The sequence below is a fragment of the Scophthalmus maximus genome, chromosome 8 (assembly GCF_022379125.1).
Source record: "Scophthalmus maximus strain ysfricsl-2021 chromosome 8, ASM2237912v1, whole genome shotgun sequence".
Lineage (NCBI taxonomy): Eukaryota > Metazoa > Chordata > Actinopteri > Pleuronectiformes > Scophthalmidae > Scophthalmus > Scophthalmus maximus.
The window spans coordinates 13,123,420-13,143,767 of record NC_061522.1 but is presented as its reverse complement, the minus strand read 5'-3'; the positions used below and the strand labels follow the sequence as shown (position 1 = coordinate 13,143,767).

At 41.6% G+C, this 20,348-nt stretch overlaps 3 protein-coding genes across 4 annotated transcripts; 1 reads left to right on the top strand and 2 right to left on the bottom strand.

Moving 5' to 3' along the window:
• Positions 1-146: 146 nt before the first annotated feature.
• Positions 147-6,105, top strand: si:zfos-323e3.4 (volume-regulated anion channel subunit LRRC8E). 2 transcript variants are annotated; one of them, XM_035636747.2, is made up of 3 exons: positions 147-428; positions 990-1,224; positions 2,650-6,105. In XM_035636747.2, the coding sequence occupies exons 1-3, from the start codon at positions 319-321 to the stop codon at positions 4,933-4,935; spliced, it is 2,631 nt and encodes an 876-aa protein (XP_035492640.1). In that variant the 5' UTR covers positions 147-318; the 3' UTR covers positions 4,936-6,105. The 2 variants fall into 2 exon arrangements, with proteins under 2 accessions (XP_035492640.1, XP_035492641.1); XM_035636748.2 differs by having other exon boundaries at positions 150-428; positions 1,066-1,224.
• Positions 6,106-9,966: 3,861 nt separating this feature from the next.
• On the bottom strand, positions 9,967-12,458 carry cdkn2d (cyclin-dependent kinase inhibitor 2D (p19, inhibits CDK4)). The gene is made up of 3 exons (XM_035638047.2): positions 12,269-12,458; positions 11,761-11,919; positions 9,967-10,937 (listed from the first exon to the last, which is right to left on the bottom strand). Exons 2-3 carry the CDS (start codon positions 11,899-11,901, stop codon positions 10,584-10,586), a joined length of 495 nt encoding a protein of 164 aa, XP_035493940.2. The 5' UTR covers positions 11,902-11,919; positions 12,269-12,458; the 3' UTR covers positions 9,967-10,583.
• A 226-nt stretch (positions 12,459-12,684) lies between these two features.
• ap1m2 (adaptor related protein complex 1 subunit mu 2) lies at positions 12,685-17,841 on the bottom strand. Its single transcript, XM_035638046.2, has 12 exons — positions 17,595-17,841; positions 16,458-16,614; positions 16,247-16,314; positions 15,944-16,074; positions 15,656-15,803; positions 15,179-15,305; positions 14,906-15,048; positions 14,272-14,343; positions 13,857-14,015; positions 13,572-13,697; positions 13,177-13,252; positions 12,685-13,037 (listed from the first exon to the last, which is right to left on the bottom strand). Exons 1-12 carry the CDS (start codon positions 17,634-17,636, stop codon positions 13,012-13,014), a joined length of 1,275 nt encoding a protein of 424 aa, XP_035493939.1. The 5' UTR covers positions 17,637-17,841; the 3' UTR covers positions 12,685-13,011.
• Positions 17,842-20,348: the final 2,507 nt, after the last annotated feature.

Genomic DNA, 20,348 nt, shown 5'->3' with positions numbered 1-20,348 from the left:
AAAAAACTATATGGTTATGTATGAACTTTTTAATATAACAGAATAGAGGAACAAAACGTAAAACAATGCAATGTGAATGGGAAATATAGTAAAATACATACCAAAAAAACGTAAACAATGAAACAAAGGGGATATACTTTCAAAATGGCGTAAAGGTGGAACTAGGAAGAACAGGAGACATTTGTTGAACAAAGACCTGTACATCACCACCACATCTTCAACGGGCCCGAATAGTGTCTTCATTTCTGTTATCGTTTGCAAAGTTTACTCTGACAGGAAACCTGTCGAGAATGGGCTTATTTTGAAAATCTCGTCCGGATGTGTTGTGTTGTTTGTCGTTGTAACTTGACACCTGTGTGCTCGTCCCCGACCATGACAAGCAGAGTCCCGATCCGGATCCCGAGCGGACACCTGAGGATCGTCTGCAGGTGAGTTGGCCCGTCAGAGGCAGAGTGCTAAAAAATGTTTTTGGGTTTTTTTGTATAACTATTTTCATGATATATGAATTAATGAATTTATAGTTTTCAGGTGAGTCTTATTTCGCAATTATGAAGTCCACAGCGTCTTTGGTGGTGTGATGTTGAAGTGTATCCGTGAAACACAAAGACCTTGAACTGTTTAGAAAGATGAGGAAAGTTCACCGCACTGGTTTTGCTCTATTTGTTGTGTCACAAACACTTGACATCATAAATCATACAGAAAAATTGGCAAATGTTGGGGGTTTGGCATTCATGGGATTGTTTTTCTCACTTCATAACTCAGTATCTATCAGGTAAAAATGGGAGTTGCTTTTTGTCAGACAGTGTTGTCAAACTAGTTAGTCCACTCTGAACCCACCCACAGCACAGCAGCAGGCTGCTCTTCATCTAAAGTCACTGATACCCAAAGCTTGTTGTCACGCACTCGACAATGAAGCCAGATATTAAATCCTAGAAAATACTCCCTGTCTTTTTGTGTCATATGACTTAAAAAAAACAACCTTTGACAAGATGTTCTCCAGAGGCCGCACCGTGTCGAAAGCCTATTTCAGCTCCAGCGTTCACAGCCACTCGTCTCCTCCTGCAGTGTGGAGCAGCAGCCAGGATGATCCCAGTGAATGAACTGAAAAACCTCGGCACAGAGCAGAACTCAAAGCTGCGGGTCCTTAAACCGTGGTGGGATGTTTTCTCAGAGTACCTGTGCATTGCCATGCTGATGATCGGAGTCTTTGGTTGCACCTTGCAGGTGAGGCATCTACAAACCAGCCACTGATCTACAGGCTCTTAAAATCCTTAATGGTTTGGTTTTGCGTGTTTGGTAACATAATGGTTACTTATACCCACTTCAGTTCTAACCTGTCTGCATCATAACATACTAACTTGTCTCCCCTGACCCACTTACTGCACATTCAGATCTCTAACTTGCTGCTTAATGTGTCTCTCACCACTTGGTTGTAATTTGCTCAGTGTCATGTTATTAAAGCGCAGGTGAAACGCAGCAGGATTAAGATATGGCATCTTCTGGTACTTGTTTACACGTTGCTACAGCACGCTGTCTCTTAGTGAGAAAGGTGTGTGTGTGTGTGTGTGTGTGTGTGTGCTGCTTTAATAAAGAGCCACACTTTAATGAGCCAGGCATATTGACAACAGAGGACTAGTGCGGAGAAGACCAGTAAGTTTACACTGCATTATTACTGCATTATATACAGGCATGGCGGGTTCTACTGGATCCGATGTTTAGCTGTTGCTTAAAGGAAACACAGGCGACACTGAACAAAAGTGGGAGTCTGATAACGTTACTAATAACAGTAAAAACAGAAAGACCAAGGCAGGTTGTGTTACCTCGAATAACAGGTATCTGTGGGCCTTGAAAAAGAGAAACATTGACATTGGTTCACTCAAACAAAAAGTTGTTGATAGGATGTTTTTGTATCTGATTGTTGCAACAGTGGACAGTGCCCACAGGAGGCTGTTCAAACCTTTTTCTGGGGTTTAAGACAGCACCATCAAACCTGCAAAACACTGTTGCCTGCTGTCGAGTGTCAACTTTTGAAAAACTTAATTAAACTTTTATTAATTATAGATTTTTAGCTGGTTTCATTATTATTATTATTATTATTATTGTCATTATTATTATTATTATTATATACTGCTGGGAAGAGAAAAAAATGTGATATAACAATAAATACTTCTAAGCCATCATCCCCATCCCTACTAGTTTCCATCATACTTTCGTAGTTTAACTTATATGATCACATTACATTTATTGTCTGTTTATTTTACTGAAATATAAAAATCTCTACCTCATTTCAGAGAACACAAAAGTTATTAGGATTCATCATCAGAAGAGCATGAATGCCCAATATTTTATAGCAGGCCATCCAATAGGCGCTGAGATATTTCTTTTTGGACTGTCCAACATTGCCATGCCATTAAAAAACATAGTCTGCATATGGTCTTGGACACAACAAGCTTCCATAAACATGTATATGTTTATCAAATCAGCTGTTTGTATTAAGCAATTCAGAAATGTTCTCTTATTTTTGGAAAATCCTTTTTAGAAATGGTGAATACAAGGAAATGTTATTGTCCACTTACATATATTTTGGATTTAATGATACAATAAAAAATGTATTAAAACTTATTTAATTTATACATCTGTTCTCCACAGCTCACGCAAGACAAGATTGCTTGCCTGCCCAGTCACTTCACTAGCCCAACACCCGAGGCAATCGACTGCAGCCACATCCGGACCTACGGGGAGAATGAGACATGGCAGCAAACACTAGTCAAACCTGTGAGTCCCATCATCCGGGAGGTGTTTGGCCGCAAGAACAATCTGGACATCCACCAGTATGTGTTCGTTAATCACTATTGCTACGAGAAGTATGTTCACTGGTACGCAAAGTACTTCCCGTACCTCGTTGTCATCCACACTTTGATCTTCATGGTAGCAAGCAGCTTCTGGTTCAAGTTCCCTGGGACATCTTCTAAAATTGACCTCTTTGTGACCATCCTGGTGAAGTGCTTTGACTCACCGTGGACCACGAGGGCCCTGAGTGAGGTTTCTGAGGAAAGAGGGGAGGAGAAACTGGTCAGTTGGAGAAGGAACACCACCTCAAAGGAACACACAGAGCGACGAGCAGATGAGGAGGAGACTGTAGGGCTCCTTCGCTCCTCCTCTGTCAGGTCTAATCCAGAAAAGAAACCCCCAGAATCCCAGCCAACCCCCTCCGCCTTGGATAAGAAGGAAGGAGAGCAGGCCAAAGCTCTATTTGAAAAGGTGAAGAAGTTAAGAACTCATGTAGAGGAGGCAGACCTCTTGTATCTCATGTATGTGCTGCAAACATCGCTCAAGGTCTTCAAGTTCCTTTTGATCATTATCTACACTGCAGTGATGGCACCCAACATTGAAATAGTAGTGCGCTGTTATGTTCCTCCTGAGCTGACTGGTTTCGATATCTTTTGCTGTAACCACAACAAAGCCCATCTTTTCTCCAAGCTTGCCTACTGCTATATGTGCTTTGTGGGAGTGTATGGACTCCTGTGCATTTATTCCCTCTACTGGCTTTTCCATCGGCCTCTGAAGGTGTTCTCCTTTGAGCACGTCAGACTAGAGACGGGTATTAACGATATACCGGACGTGATGAATGATTTTGCCTTCCTCCTGCACCTTGTGGACCAATACGATGCCCTCTACTCCAAAAGGTTTGCTGTCTTTCTTTCTGAGGTCAGTGAGAGTCGTCTCCATCAGCTCAACCTCAATCATGAGTGGACTCCAAAAAAGCTACGCAACCATATTGCCAAGAACACGAGAAATCTGTTGGAGCTACAGCTGTTAATGTTACCAGGGCTTCCTGACACCGTCTTTGACATCCCTGAGGTGGAATCACTCAAACTGGAGCAAGTTAAAAACGCCACCATCCCATCGAGTGTGGCAAAGCTAAACTCCCTTCGGGAGTTATCACTGATTTACTGTCCAGTGAAACTCCAGCTTCCAGCCCTGAATCACCTTAAGGAACAGTTAAAGGTCCTCCATCTATCTTTTGAAAATTCAGAGGAGGTACCTTTGTGGATGTACAACCTGCACAGCCTGGAGGAGTTACATCTGAATGGTCCTATAAATGAGGTGTCCAGAGGTGCCACTCTGGACTCCCTCCGAGACCTTCGAGCTCTAAGGGTCCTCACTTTGCGCTCCAACCTTACAAAGATCCCACCCAGCTTAGGAGATTTAGCATTGCGGCTGCAGAGTTTGTGCATCTATAATGAAGGTGTCAAGCTCCAAGCATTTAGCAGCCTGAAGAAGTTAGCCAACCTAGTCTCACTGGAGTTGGTGGGCTGTGAGTTGGAGCGCATCCCAAGTGCCGTCTTCAGCCTGAATAATCTACAAGAGTTGGACCTGAAAGACAATAAACTAACCACTGTGGAGGAGATTTTGAGTTTACAGCACTGTCGCCGTTTAGTGACCCTGCGACTGTGGTACAACAAAATCACATACATCCCTGATCACATCAGTAAGCTGCACACGCTGGAGGTAATAGACGTAAGCTGGAACAAGCTGAGGAAGCTTCCCTCTCGACTATTTTACTGCACCAAGCTCAGGCACGTCGACGTCTCCCACAACCAGCTCACCTCTCTACCCCCTGAGGTGAGCGTCCCGCAGGGCCTCCAGTTCTTCTCCGCTGCTTTCAACTCTCTAGAGACGCTGCCAGAGGAGCTGTTCACCTGTAAAAAGCTGAAGACGCTGGCTCTCGGAAACAACTGCCTGTCGAATCTGAGCTCTAATGTGGCCAACATGGCCCAGCTGGTCCGGCTGGAGATTAAAGGGAACCGTCTTGAGTCTCTACCTGTGGAGATAGTGGACTGTCCCCTGCTGACTGCCAGTGGGTTGATAGTAGAAGACAAGCTGCTGGATCTGCTGCCATCAGATGTTCGAAGCAGGCTGGCTAACAGCTAAGTTTGTAGAGCTAATGGATTCTTTTCTCAGTGTAGTGTGAAGGAGAACAAGAGGGGCCTGGCCAGCCAGCCTCCTGCTGGCCGGCGCTCGGGCCCTGATTGGTCGAGTATTGATCCATGGCATGAGAGGGGATGAACCATATGAATGAACCATATGAATTTATACACATAGAACAGTTATTAATCAAGTCAGTCATTGGGACATTTGTGTCAGTGAGTAACAAATCATCTTCCACGTGTTTTTGATATACAGTATTTATAATGCAATTTCTTAACATGACCTTTTGTAAATATTTTTCTTGTAAGTTCATCTGTGTCCTGTAAATACCTTTGTGTATTTATTTTTTTTTTACAAAAAATGGTGCACATTAATGCAAAGCTTAACAAGGATTATTATAGATACAGGGTCAGAATACTGTTATGTGTGGAGGAGACCAGGGCTCAACACTTCACAATAATAAAATCAGTGAGAGAGGCATGACCTTCAAACTGTCATGAGACAGTATTTTCATTCAGAGTTTCTGTGACTAATATGTTGTGGGTTTATTAGAGGGATTTCTATCCATGCTGTATCCTGTTGAACAGGTTTGTGCAGCATGACGAAGCGTTTCCCACAGTGTAGTGGCTCAGGTTGCTTCCTTTCAGACAGCAAACAAGTGGAGGAAGAAAAAGCCTTTCAGTGGCTGAATAACAAGTGTCCACTCCTCTGTTTACACATTCTGTCAAAATGGGGAAAGACTGAATTCATACAGGCGATTAGGAAAAGCTTGAGTCAACATAGTATTCAGCGTAAAAAGCAGGACAAGATAAATGTAGAAGACCAAACTTCTGTCTTTAAAATGCCTTTTAGATGTATGTAATATGTTGAACACACTGATGCCTGCGCTGACGGGTGATGCTCTTTACTCTTTCAACACTTTATTTATGAATCGATGGCTTCCTTGTAATTTAAATTGTGCTTACCTGTTTTATTCTTTTTTACTACCTCTTTAGCACATATTTACCAACATCTACAGTAAATCATGGGGAAAACAGTGTTCAACTTCCAGACATCACTGTTAACCAACTGGAATTTGAGTAATAAGATGTAGAAGATTTTTAATGACCTTAAAACTTTCCACTAAATTTTTTTTTAACACAGAAACAAGGAATTAAAAGGTTTTCAAAGTTACTGAAGCTCGACTGGAGGTCCAATTTGTGTTTACTTTTAGTTGAGAAATGCTTCATATTGGATGTGTTTTACTGGTACTTTCTATGTTTTACTTGTACTTCTATGTTTTACTAGTACTTTCTATGTTTTACTTGGTCTTTGGTCTCTCTCACAAACAATACTTCCATTCTTTGTTTCTCTCTATTTTCCCTCTAGCAGTAACTCAGATGTGCAATACAAATATGTATTCCTCACACGGGACATGCACCATTCCTCCTGAACTGTAGTGCCGTCATGTCCTGGCTTGCATGGCAAGAGAATAGGATCCTGTCAGTCGGGTTACAGACATACCATAGTGATATCGGAGCGTACACTGACCTGCCCACGCTGCTACACGCCTCCATGGAAAACCTATACATGTTTATTTCTCTCACATTTTATAATTTAGATGGATTTGAGTGCTGAAAGTTTTCTGAAAAAAGAAAAAGTGGAGGAATCAACTGCGGAGTATTCCAGAGGTGCATACTCAGAATGAATTGCCTGCATACAGTACAATGCCTTGTCTTGTCATTGAAGGTGGCAGTCGATTGTGTCGCCACTCGCCAGCATTAATCAATAGATGTGGTCCATCAGGGTGGAAATAACCAACAAAATGTTGTCTCCACGAAGGTTGCTTTACATTGTTAGGGGTGATACCTTCAGCTGACATCAGTCTGAGATGCTACGACTGCTGGTTGTCCTGTGACAGGATGTACATCTGAGTAAGAAAATCAGATTGGGAAGCTTCCTGTGAGTTTCTGAGAGGTTAGGATCCAGTGCCTGCAGGTTATGATTCCCTGCAGCGCAATGACCTGAGTACTACTGTAGATAACATTACAGGGCATGTTACTGTATGTGTGACAGTGACTCACCAGTTATGATATCAGCGCAACTCTCAGTATTTATTACAGTAAAAATTGGTATCAAAGTCCACAAATCATAAAATGTTTTATATAATTTTACCACTTTTTTATATACTGATGTGTTTTATATGGAACTTTATTTTAAACACTGCAATTTCCGAGAAAGCTTAAGGGATTGATTGTCAGATTTATTTTATTAGTACAGGGTTAACATGCCCATGTGCAGTAGATTGTTTTGTTCCCCTGAAGCCACACTGCATGACCAAAAACACTTTCAAAGTATTTTCTGACTAAAATAGACCGGATGATACCTGCCGGGTTTGTCGAACTCAGACCGTTAAAGCCTCTTTTTTAGCTTCGTTGGAACTTTACAATGAATTTTAATACAAAAGAAGGACTGAGGATATTGTCCCTCATTTCTTACAGAGTAGCAATATGAGGAAGGTGCCACTTCACATCTACTACAGCAAAAGGAGAATGTTTTATTGGTCTATCTACATATGGACATGTGAGCACTGTATAAGGCTGCAGCTAACAGATCTATTCTCAAATGGTTATTTGGTCTAGAACACAATGAACAGTTTAAAAAAAAAAAACTAAATTAAAAAGACTTATGAATGAATATATCTTGTGTTGTGAGCCCAGTAGTCCAAACTCCACACAGAACCACCTGACTGTGATGTCACACAGGAGAAAGCTGCAAATTCATACATTTCAAAACAGAAAAAATAAACAAACTAATGTTTGGCATTCTTGCTTAGAAAGAATGAATGAAACAATTAATAGAATTTCAAAATAGTTGTCACCCAACTGATCCGTTTCAGTTATGGATATCTAAAAGAGAGGTAAAGGTCATCCTTGTGAAGGTGTGTGTCCCAGCTCAAGTCTCATCAGAGGTCATCCCCCATCTTCCTCTGACTTATCTAATTAAGGCAAAACATTCCAAATATACTTTTATTTTTAAAGTGCAGGTTTAAACTATCTCCAGCCAGAGAGTTCATGTCTTTGTCATTGTCTTTCATCTCTGATAGAGACAAAAGCTCTCTTATGAGACTCTCAACGTGAACCTTTTTTCTTATCACCAAGTATTCACACACATCTGTATGCTCGTCCACGTGTGTGCGACTGCGAGGGAGTAGCCAAACACAGTTTTCTCTTGTCTAGTCCCTCTATCTGCTGCGGCTCCCAAAGTTATCTCTCTCTTGTCAACCTGCACAATAAACCAACAACACCAGTGTTTGTACAGGGAGTTTTCACACATCGAGACAAACACACCCGCAAGTGTACACGGTGAAGTCAGGCCGCTCTGTCTGAGTCTGTGCTTTTCACTGTTCTTCACTAAGTACATCGGTTTCGTGACTGATTTACTAACTGATTTACCAGGGTGGTAAACTTATATATTTGATTGCAGCGAGTCCTTAATTACACAAGATGAGGAAGTGATGACACAAAAGATAGAAGATCAAACCTCGTACCCAAGACCAGCTGGGGAGGCATGCGTGACTCCTTTTTTTCCCCTCAACAACTACTGCTGTGCCCTTGACTCAAGGCACATGTTTAACCTCGAGCAGCAGCAGTTGAGTTGTTCAGTGCCCATAAGTCAAATACTGTGGTTGGACTGTACAGCTCTCAGCAGGTGTGGGACCATGTACATCTGAAACAGGAAGGTGAAAACAACACAGACCATTAGATCTATAGTGGTAGAAAAAGTGCAGCATTCAGACCCTGTATTCAAGTAAAACTACACAAATATTATCAGCAAAATAGTCTTAGAGTCAAAAAAGGTCAAATACTCATGAGGCCTAACAAAAAGATATATCAAAAGAACCGTTTCATGAAAATATGTAGAATGATTACCGATACTTTTAGGTACAATTTTAATGTAGCTGTCATGGTAGAGTCAATTATAACTACTTGAACAATTTATTGGGGGGGAAAAGGCTTATATGATAATAAGTTTTATTTGTAAACTCTCTTTAGTGTAGTAAAACGTACAATATTTCATCCTGAAATGTGGTGAGGTTGAAGTGTATAACTGGATGAAATGGATGAAAAGCAAAATACAAATAGCAAAACTGTTCTCAATCTCCACTAATCATTTAATCAAAGAGACAGTTCTCTATGAATGCCTATGCTTGCGATATAAATTTTGAAAAAATGGTGGGAAGTTTAAATACATTTTAATGGTACGGTTTGGTTTTTTTACATCAGGGGCCTCTGTACAGAGAGCCAACAGCATAGCAGCTCATCTGTATCTCCTTTCCGGGTGGGTGAAGTTGGCCGTGGCAGAAAAAACAACAAAATACGCATTGTACCATGAGTCCAAACATGAGCAAAGTGTGCTGCCATTATCCACCATCCTCAACAAAACAGAGTCCTCATTCATGTCGAGTTTCAATCCAGTTATCTGTTTGACCTCTGAGAGGGTTTTCATTGTGCAGTGCATTCCAGTGTTCGGTTATTTATAAAAGCCCTTGATGGATCACCTTGGAGAAGTGCTGGACACTTGAGGATCTTAGAAACTTAATTAACAGTAGACAGTCTGATGTTTCAAAAGGTAAAATACATCAGATCATTATGAATGTAAGTTTTAGCAAAAATCATCTTTACAATCAGCCAGTTGATTTAATTTATGTTTCAACTCAAGTACTGTTATCATCAGAGCCTTAAGAAAGCCATGGCGAGGATCTTTACAGTTCAAGATTTTCAATGTTTCAAGATTTTCTGACAATTTAAATAACTTCTCCACTGATTATTTAGTCATAAAATAAGTTGCCTTATATAAGCAACTTATTTGTAGCCAGATATAACTTGGGAAATAATGTAATTTAGAATGTAAACTCCTCCTGAGGTTGAACCCTTCCATCACCGCAAAACAAATAAACCCACGACCATGGTGCCTCCAATATTAGCCACCTGATTGTCCTGCCATTTTCACAGCAGCTAAATACAGGATACTGTACAAAATCCACACTGTGACTTCAAGTTCAAGACTTTATTTTGTGCTTTCATCTTCAAATAGTAAAGTGAAAAATCTCACTTTTGTTTTAAAAGTATTTATATAAATAACATTTCAACAAATCACAATAAATGTCACTATTTACAAAGTCACAGGAACATTCTGTCCTATTCCAACAATAAATAAAAGTAAATTCAAAGTCTAAGTTCATCTAGTTAAGAGAAACAACTATGCAAAGCAATCAGGGTGCACCATGTCAAGTTTGTAAGATTTAAAAAACAACAACAACACATACATTGTATCAACTGTTACAATTCTTACACAATGGAAATAATGTAATAATTAGAAAACACTGAGGGAAAACTATCTACAGATGTGCACTCCCAATTCATAGGGAAAACAGATATATAAGGTGCCTAAATTGCACTGTGCAAAAGAGGTGCCTACTGTATGTAGCCACCCATCCACTGAAAATAAGCTGCCAAGACAATATGTCCTGTGTCACATATTAATGCTGAGCCAACTATTAACGAAAAATAAATCCTTTACACAGCAATGAATTCAAGTCACCAGGTTTGAAGCAAAACAAAATGTGAGGTTATGGTTACCCAGGAGGCACCGAGCACCCAGACATTTGACTAACTATGAATGTGAGCGAAGAGCAAGTCAATCATGTCGGGTGCGCAGGACGCTCGGGCCAAGTCTATCGCCGTCTGCCCGCTGATGTTGGCGTGCTTCAGGTCGGACCGTGGCGCCAAGAACTCCACGACATCCCGGTGGCCTTCCCGGACGGCGATGTGGATGGGTAAGGCCCCGCTCTGGTCCGGGACGTTTACCGAGGCACCGTACTCCACCAGGACCTGCAGAGTGTCCAGGAACCCTGTGCGGGCTGCGTCGTGGACAGGCGCTATCCCGTGTTTGTCCTGGATGTTGGGCTCTGCTCCTTTTTCCAGCAGCAAACTGGCAATCTTGGAGTTCCCCATCATCATCACCTGTAGGAAATAATAGAGAGACGACATGAGCACGTTGTAAATTCTACATGTGTAATTGGCAGGCTGTGACCCGAGGCTCTCTCACATACAGAGGCTTTTTAAACATTTCTTGTTTAAACTTTGGCCGTGTTAAGGATTTGAGACCACAAATCCTGAATAAAAGTTTAATTTCAGCCCTAAACGTCATTATCATGAAAATATGTCAGATGTGACCTGGTAAAGAATTAAATACAGTAACTGTGCACAGTATTAATGAAACAATAACAGGTCAGAGATGGTAAATCTTAAGTCTTGAATGAAAAAAGCATGAAGGTAGATTTGTAAAACAGAATTTTAATGAAGGTTATAATATTCAGACTTTGTTTTAGGTGTTTAGAGAGGATTACACTGTTTTGTATGTATCATGCTCAGAGGACAATTATCAACAAAAAAGGCCCAACAGTTGTTAGATCTGGATTCACAAATATGACCATCACGGGTCAAGATGATGTTTAGTTTACTGTCGTAGAGCAACGACGCCAGGACATATTCACATTTAACAAGCTGGAATCAGAGAATATGGAATTTTGTCAATAAAAACTACTCGAGCCGATTAATCGATTAACAAAATAGTTGGCGATTAATTTAGTAATCGATTAACTGTTGCAACTGTAAATGACTCCACATTTTGTGGTAATATCCAAGTACACACACACACACACGACGCTAGGAGTTGAAGCTGGTCAGAGCAGCTCGTCGTGCAGTGTCCGGAGCAAAGGGTCGCTACGTGTTTGTGCCGTTCACTTCCCGGTACGAGCGTCTGAACGCGCGCACCGGTCCTCACCTGCAGCGCGGTCCTGCCAAACTCATTGACGGTGTCCGGATGCACTCGGTTCTCCTCCAGGATCCTCTGCACCTCGCTCGTCTTCCCCTTGGCCGCCGCCGCCGTCAGAGCTTTGCCCGCATCCATCTGACTGAGCACCATGGTACCGTCTCTCCCTGCCTGTTCAGGGGGAGATGAACAACTGTTCACGGCTACACGTCTCGGCCACGGGCTGCCCGTGTTGACAGATCACAGAGGAAGCTAGTCGACGGTCCTCGGCTACAGCTAGCTAACTGCAGCATTTTTGCTAACGCGTCAGTGCCCCGTTGACGCCATGTTATCTGGACGGGGCTGGCGCAATGTTACACCGGGTGGTTTTTACTCGCTGCACGTCCACACAAAGCTCCGTGAACACACTTGTTTGTTTGTTTTTACCGACGCACCGGTCGACTGAATGTCACAAACAGCTAGCACCCAGGCTAACCGCTAGCATTGTTAAGCGGACCCACTGCGGGGCTTGTATCCGTACCTTGTTCGGTTCGTCACGATCCACAACGTTCGCCGAGACTCGTATCCCGCTTTCTGAGGAGACCGGTAATTTTCAAATCGAATCCAAACAAGGAAAGTTTATCAACATTAGAAAATACATTTGCGCGGTGAGATCTATACAGCGGCGTTTCCAGACTACAATTTACAAACATTGGGGGAGACCGCACGCTGACCAATCGCAGCCCGCCTAGAGGGTGCCGCTCTTCCATATATGGAAAAAAGAGGCGGAGACTCAACTCCGTTACTACACTATCACTGTGGTAACAGAAACAGCCGACCAATCAGAGCACGGAGCACAGAAAGCGGGCGATTCGTATACGTTGATGTGTTCAAAGGCAGTTCATTCACATTTCTGACCTTTGGTCGTATCTCTCCAGAGGCAAGTGTAGAAAAAAGGCGGGTGCAAGTTTTTAATTTTAGGCGCACTTTAGTGACTGTGATTGCACAATGTATATCTACAATATTAGGCCACAAGCTGCCCTTATACAGTGTTGCAAGCATGAGAAAAACAAAGGGGTAGGGTAGGGGGTTACACAACAAATAGTTAAAAAGGGATTCTTCTGAAGTATTTAAATAATTAGCAGTGGTCCTACAGTAGAAACATTAAAATCAAGTTGCAGGTGAAATTTTAAAGACATTCTTTCAGTCCAGTCAAAGTGATCATTGACGCTCCTCAGGAAGTCCTGGAAGTAAGTAATATACAGCAGTGTGATCGCTCAGGCTTCACACGTTGGTCCTCAGCTGGTAATCTAAATAAAAAAGAGAACAAATGTTAGTAACAAGTTTAATTTGATCCGATTACTTCATCCATTTGTGTCTCACCACTTGCCTAAACAGCACAGTGTGTCTTATTAAATTCGGGGTCCGATTTAAAAATTTGTAATTTACCTCCACTCTGTGTAATGTAGCGGACCCAGGGCAAAGCCTGGTAACCACTTTTTTCTATGATCTTCATGTATCGCACCTGTGGAAAAATTAGTGAGTCAGACAGAGACACAACGTGTTGAGGCAGGAAGCATAAATGTGAATCATCAAGTCAAATCCAGCTTCCTACAATAAGCACACTATATCAGCTCCGACTGGATCTGACTTGCTGTAAACTAAACGCCCTATTCAGCGCTGTGCTTGTCTCAGATGATGGTGAGAGCTTTATAGCTGTCCGTATCAAAATAAGTAACATATCTGATGAATACACGCGTGTTTCACAGGCTATATTCTTGGATTGTTTAGCAGTAAAGAAGAACATCACCATAAACACACTAAAAACCTGTTTTCACACATACCTGTATTCCAGAGACTGTGAAGTATGGGATTTCAAATTTGACAGTAATGGGAGGTTTCCCCTCGAGCTCCTCATTTTCCACACTGGGCAAACCGAAATGAGCTCTCATCAGAAATTCCTTACCTCCCTGGATAGAGGAACGCACACACAGACAAATGGATTAGACAGACGCGCCCAAAGACACAGAGAGATGAATACAAAATTAATTTCAATATGTGATCTGAGTGTCAACATAGATTGAAGATAGTGATATAATATTAGAAAAATTAAGTTGGGAATTTCTTACAGGAAAAGACTTGATGGTCCACACCACCATGTTCTTCTCAGGTACATATTTGGCATTTCCTGTGCTGGTTTTAAACTTGGGTGAGTCGGCATCACTGGGGACAGGGACCCTCACCTCCACATTATTTGCCACAGACTGTTTTTTAAATTGACCCTTTGCCTGAAAATACAACATAATATTGCAGGACATGTTGTGAAAGCTTCGTTGTAGCCTCAGGGCAGTGAATGGAATCACTTTGCATAAAGTTAACAAAAACTGGTGACAAGACTTGACAGGATTTTTTTTTTGCTCTGTTCCCTCATTTAGTTTTTAAATGAGTTTCCAAAGCATATATCTCCTGTCAAGGAAACAGTGTTTATTTAAACAAATGCAAGTAATTCTGTTGTCTGTGTAGTTAGAAATAGTTTTTCCGTACCTTCACCATGATTTCCACTCTACTGTGAGAGAATTTCTCGATGACTGATTCGATCCATATCAGAGGCTTCACCTATAACAGTTAAAGGACTGTGTTTCATTATGCAAACGATTTTTACAATTAAAACAATGTGAAAATAGCTTTTTAAGTTGCACATGCAAATGACTTGTTAATTTAAATTATTTGTTTAAATGCACAGAATATAAGGCTCAACAATAAGGCTTAGTGAGTTTTCAACACCTGACACATTATTTCTGCTTATACGCACATTTGCAGAGCAACTTGTCCATCCATCCATTAGTTATATTCCTCTTATCGCCTTAAGTAGTGTAATGTACAGTATTTAAAATTATTTTTTGAATTTATTGATTTGTTATACTTATTTAATTTAAAATGTAAAATTTGCACCTGGGGATCAATAGAGTTATATTTATATATTTGTTTCTCTTTATGTATTACAACCCAGTTATTTCTAACATGCAGGACAAGGCACTGACTCAATAACTACCATCTACTCTGAATTCAAACATTTACAGTACGCATTCAACAAATGCGGCATGTGCGGCAGAAATATGACATGAATGATGAATCAAAAATGTTTTGGTATGAATCCCTGGTACTTCATTGAACTAACATGAGTATTGATGCGGTAGGACATGAGTTCAGACTCCCCGTCTGGAGGGATGAAGGAGATGGTGCGATCACTGTCAAAACGTGAGAGACGGACACACTGGTGGAATTTAACATCTTCCATCACCACTGTCTTCCCCTTGTCACCTGAACATAAAAACAACACAAGGAGTGTTTATTGAATGAAATATGTCTTGGACAGATTGATGAGCTACATATCTCCATAGATAACTTGAGTAGCATAAAGAGATGGTTTAAGCAGGGGCTGCACACGTACGTCCAGTGAGGGCAAAGAGCACTCGATCGTTGAGGCCCAGGCGCAGCTCAGGCATCCCAGACAGCATGGTCTTCAGCTTGATGCTGCCCACAATGTCACTGCTCATCACACTGCCATTTGCATTCACCTTTACAAACAGCACACAGCAATCAAAAAGGTCAGAATAATTTATGATTTTATTGAATAAATCATTACCAGCTGATTTATTACCTCACCAAGGTTCTGTTTGTTTGTATATATATGCCATAGGCTACTTGCACTTCTCACTCTATTGTGGCGTAGTCAATATGCCACAACTAACTCCTAATTACATAAACGTAATACTGCCACAAAACAGTACAAGTAAAAGTTGTACTCTAACTCCTGTGTGATTTGTGTGTGCAGTGCTCCTGAAAACTATTCTTATAATTTGTCAATGTAATGGTGACAGATGCTATCATGACAGATCAATAAAAAAAGGTCCACATGTCATCTTACCAGCACGTTGATGGATTCGATGACATCAATAAAGACTTCGTTCTTCTTGTATTTGATCCCCTCTGACCTCCAGGAGACAGCGTTGGTGACGGTGGTTGGCACCTTGGACTTTGCCACCTCGAGCTTGGTCCCTTCCTGAGTGATGTATCTGTAAAGAATGATGCAAGATGATATATGGTCTGCTGTAATTCAGCACCACACTCATCTTAGTGCAATGTAACGATGAACATCATGATTATCTATTTATATATCATTATGTGGGTCAGTGTGCATCTTGGTGAGTCTCACTCCTGTAGGATTTTGCTGTCGGTGGTCTGGGGGAATCCAAAATCCATCAGCTCATCCAGTAGCTCATAGACGACCACAAAATTATCCTGGATGCTCTCCTCCTCCAGCTCTTTGAAATACTCTGTGAACACCTGTACGACAAGCACAACAGACATCAGCCTCATTAGCCTGACTTTGAATAATCTCTATATTTGACTGCCATCTTTTGTAAGTTTCCGCATCAGTGTTAACCTACTGGATGCACAACAAACATTTACATTTCAAGTCACCACCGTACGTAATTTCACTGCATGTGCCACTCACCTCGACTAGTTTGTAGAGAAATGAGTACACTAGGGAGGCGTTGGAGTTCTTGTTCGTGGTGGCCACCACTGCACAGCGAACAGGTCAAGGAGTAAAATGACAGTGTTTTAACCCTAAAGCAGAACTAGTACGATGTTTGACTACATGTCACGGTTCAAGCTGACAACATTTCCCTGTACATCATATAGAAATAAATCCGCCCCAAGGATACGGTACAAGTTGCTGTGTTTGATCCACATGAAGTGAACCTTGCCGTGCGACATTACAGGACAGACCAGCCCCTCCTCTTCATGTTGCATGAGCAGAGGCATGAAGTGGTCGATCTCCGCCATGTCCACATCGCCCTTGTAGTTTCGACAAATCAACACCTGAGCAGGGAGAAAAAACACCACATGGTTATCGGATGATAAATGATCTGACAATCTGACGGGACCGGCGCTCCAGAGAGGAATGTTGTCATCAACAAGGTTTGGACAACATTTAATCTAACTTTATGTCTAGAGAATTAAAGTACTTACAATATTGGGTTTCTTCATTACCGTAATCATCCATCACAATAGGTAACTTTATTCTAGGTATTATTACCTCACTGATTTCACAAACAACCATTAACCGATGGTGCATTGATCCCTGCCAGCTCTGTCACTATGGAAGGAAGTGGGCAGACCCGTCTAAAAGAAAATAATGTCATACAACACTAGAAGATAAGAAGTCTAAGACGAAACAGGTCGAACTCGCCACCTGTTCACGATGCAACAACCTAAAGTTGTTATAACCTGCAGGTCACAAGAGAGCAGGGATGCGCTTTGAGCAGATGAAATGTCACATCAGGTGCTGCTGCACTACTGTCCCACGGCCTTTTGTTAAACACAAAACATCTGGAACCATGTGTACTTCCACGTCTAGAAGTCCACGTGTGTCAGGCTGTGGTACATGATCTCTCCGGGAGATCTTTTGTGCCACTCACTGTCTGGTGATACAAACGCCACAACCGTGCAGACTACACCTGTGCAGTTGCTGCCACCAACCACTGGCCACTGTTTGGTGTCGTGACCTCATGACCTCATGACGTTGTTGTTGTGGTTGTGCTGGAGGCTGCAGTGAGTGACCCGCACTTCCACTGACACACACACATCCGGAAGTCGAGAAGTCAGAGCCAATGAATGAGTCTGTCGCGAGCTCCTTATTAATCTTTAACGAGGCCTATTAATGTTTAACAAATTACAGCAACAGTTTAAAAACTCAACACACAGACACAACCAAAAGTGGGAACATGCGCGAAGTCGTATTGAATTAAAAACATACAACAGACCAATCTTCAGTGTCTCCAACAAGCTCAGACGCTTACCTTCCCCTTCAGATCCAGCACGAATATCGCCGAGGCGGACATCGTGTTTGTCCGCGCACACACACTCACTAACTCCGCTCCAACTTCAGCTCGAGTGGTCGCTCGTGTCGTGTGTCACTGCGGCGTCGCCATAGGACAAACTGTAAAAATATATATCTTTAAAAGGACGTGAATGGGCCCGAGGAGCTCACACGGACTCGAGCCGCTTCCCTTTCCTGAAGGTGTCGTGACGTCACCTCGCGCAGGTGAAACATTCACCAGCGCCTCACCTGAGCGCACACGCGAGGGGCGGGGGGAGGAGGCGGAGAGGCTCCGTGTATCCGCTAGAGGGCGCTGCAGACGCACAGATGACCACCACATTCTCCAGACAGCCCACTTTTCACTCCATAATATTTATCCGGCAGACATATTTAGCCTGTTTAAATTTTTAAATAATAGTAAAATAATCTAACAACAACAACCAAAGGGGAAAAAAGGGGGAAACTGCAAATGTGTGGGGTTGTTTTTATTCAGTACTTTCTTCTGATAAAAAACGATCTTATTTTTTTTAAACTTATATTTAGTATTAGTGTTTTCACACTGATGTATCTCTGTTTTCCAGAAATAATCTTGCTTTTTCTCTTTAATGGTAAAATGTTGTGTTTGTGACACTGACCCCAAGTTAACCTACATGTATTTTTTCAAGGGGTTTAATTCTCCATAGTATTCTGCTCTAGCTTTATCTGAGAGTGTGACCTGCAGCCTTTTGGCCTCTGGTTTGTAGGAACACTTACTAATCACATGCCTCTGGAACTTCTTAAGCCATAAACCTTGCTCCACAAGATATCCATGTTAAACCAGTTTACCCCCCCCCCAAACATCTCTGTGTGGTGTTTTGCCCCAGATCCTAGTTTCCATCCATATTCTTATGTCTGCTTCTTATCTTCCTTGTGTAGGAAGCCAGTGACTTACAATAACACACTGCAGTACAGAGGCATGAGAATGTGTGCCGCCAAGGGCCAGATGGAGATCTGTCTTTTCCAATGTCCCACTCCTTTTGTCCATACAGAGTTGGTTCTCCTTATCTGGGCACTGTTTATCTATTGATACACCGGAGCTATAAATGATATAGCCACACCTTAGACATGTTGTGTTCACACAGGATATGTGCTATAGTAAGACTGTCATAAAGACCTTGCCAAAGCGTCATACAAAGCAGACTTGTCACCCGTCACAGACACATATAAAATAAAAGAAGCTTTTACCCACTCCCTAGTTTGTCTGCATTTGTTCCTTTTCCAGTCAAGGTTAGAATCTTTATTTGGGTTTTAAATATCAAACCTGACTCAAATCACTCTGACACAACAGGAAGTGCATTTTCTCTGATGTAAACATTGTTTTTACACCCTTCACCTTCAACCACATGCAATCCGTGTCTGAGGCATATGGGAGACAAAGAAAAACAGACACAGCCGTGTCTCCCAATAGTGGCAGAGGTCCAACGCAAACATATGGAAGCACTTCACAGTCAGACGATGAAAAAAACAGGACTTTTCTTTTTTAGGATATATGAACTGATGTAATGCGAGGAGATATATAAATATATTACTGTTTTGAATATTGTTTGCATTCCTTTTGAAATTCAAATCATGTTAGCCTAATACAAAAGAACCAGTCAATCCAACAGGATTATAATATTTTTTTAAAAACACAATTCAATTCAATTCAATTTTATTTGTATAGCGCCATATCACAACATACATTGTCTCAAGGCACTTTACATAGTGAAGAGAGGGCCAGTTTGATTTTCTTTCAGAGGGGCAAAATCTATATGTCCCTCATCATAAAATTCGACATCTATGGCAGCTTAGATTACAACCTATCTAACCCAGTAAAATAATTGATTGGAAGTTAAATCAGTGAATGCGTCAGATTTTTTAAAAAGTAGGGTTTTTTTCCTCTAGTTTCCAAGAGAAGCTCTGCTCACTTCTATCCCTGCATTAGTGAAGATTTTGGTTAGGGGGGGCATGATAACTACAATTTAACTCACATGGATGTTAACAGAACTTTGAAATCATTAAATAGGGAAAATCCAACTCAAGTTCGACAATTAAATTGTAGGATGGGACTGGATTTTTGTGTAGGGAGCCCGTAATACACTACATTGAGATTCCCTCTAGTGGTTCACCTCCTGTGTTAGGTAAATTAATTTATACGAATATTACAGTCCAAGAAAAACCAATAAATAAGCCACCCAAAATACCACTAACCATGTCACTTAATGACATTTAGTGAGCTCCGTGAACTCGTTACCTTGGTTGATATGCACGTGCCACCGCTCAAGGACTCTGATGAAAGTGAAAAGACACGTCAGGGTCAAAGAAGTTGAGCTCTGCATGGTGGCTCAGAGTGAAAGAGATATTAGTGAGATCTCCTGTGAGACGCCTAGATGCTCGCTGTAAGCAATAGTGACGAAGTGTAATGATACAGCGTACCCAACAGAGATACTCAATCGGCACTGATATATTAGGTCCTCCTCCATTTACAGTTCATTAAAATAAACAGCTTTCATTTTTACAGTACATGTATCAGTTGCATCCTCCTGACTTGTTTGGCCTTCAGGTTGTCAGGCAGACACTAAACAAACTATTAATGTTGCCTTATCATCAGGACATTTGGTGTCCAGGGGAATATCTATCCTCCAACCACCCGCCTCCCCTCCCTCTCCTCCACCACTGTCGATTTTCGAGGATACTCCCCTTTGCTTACGAAACA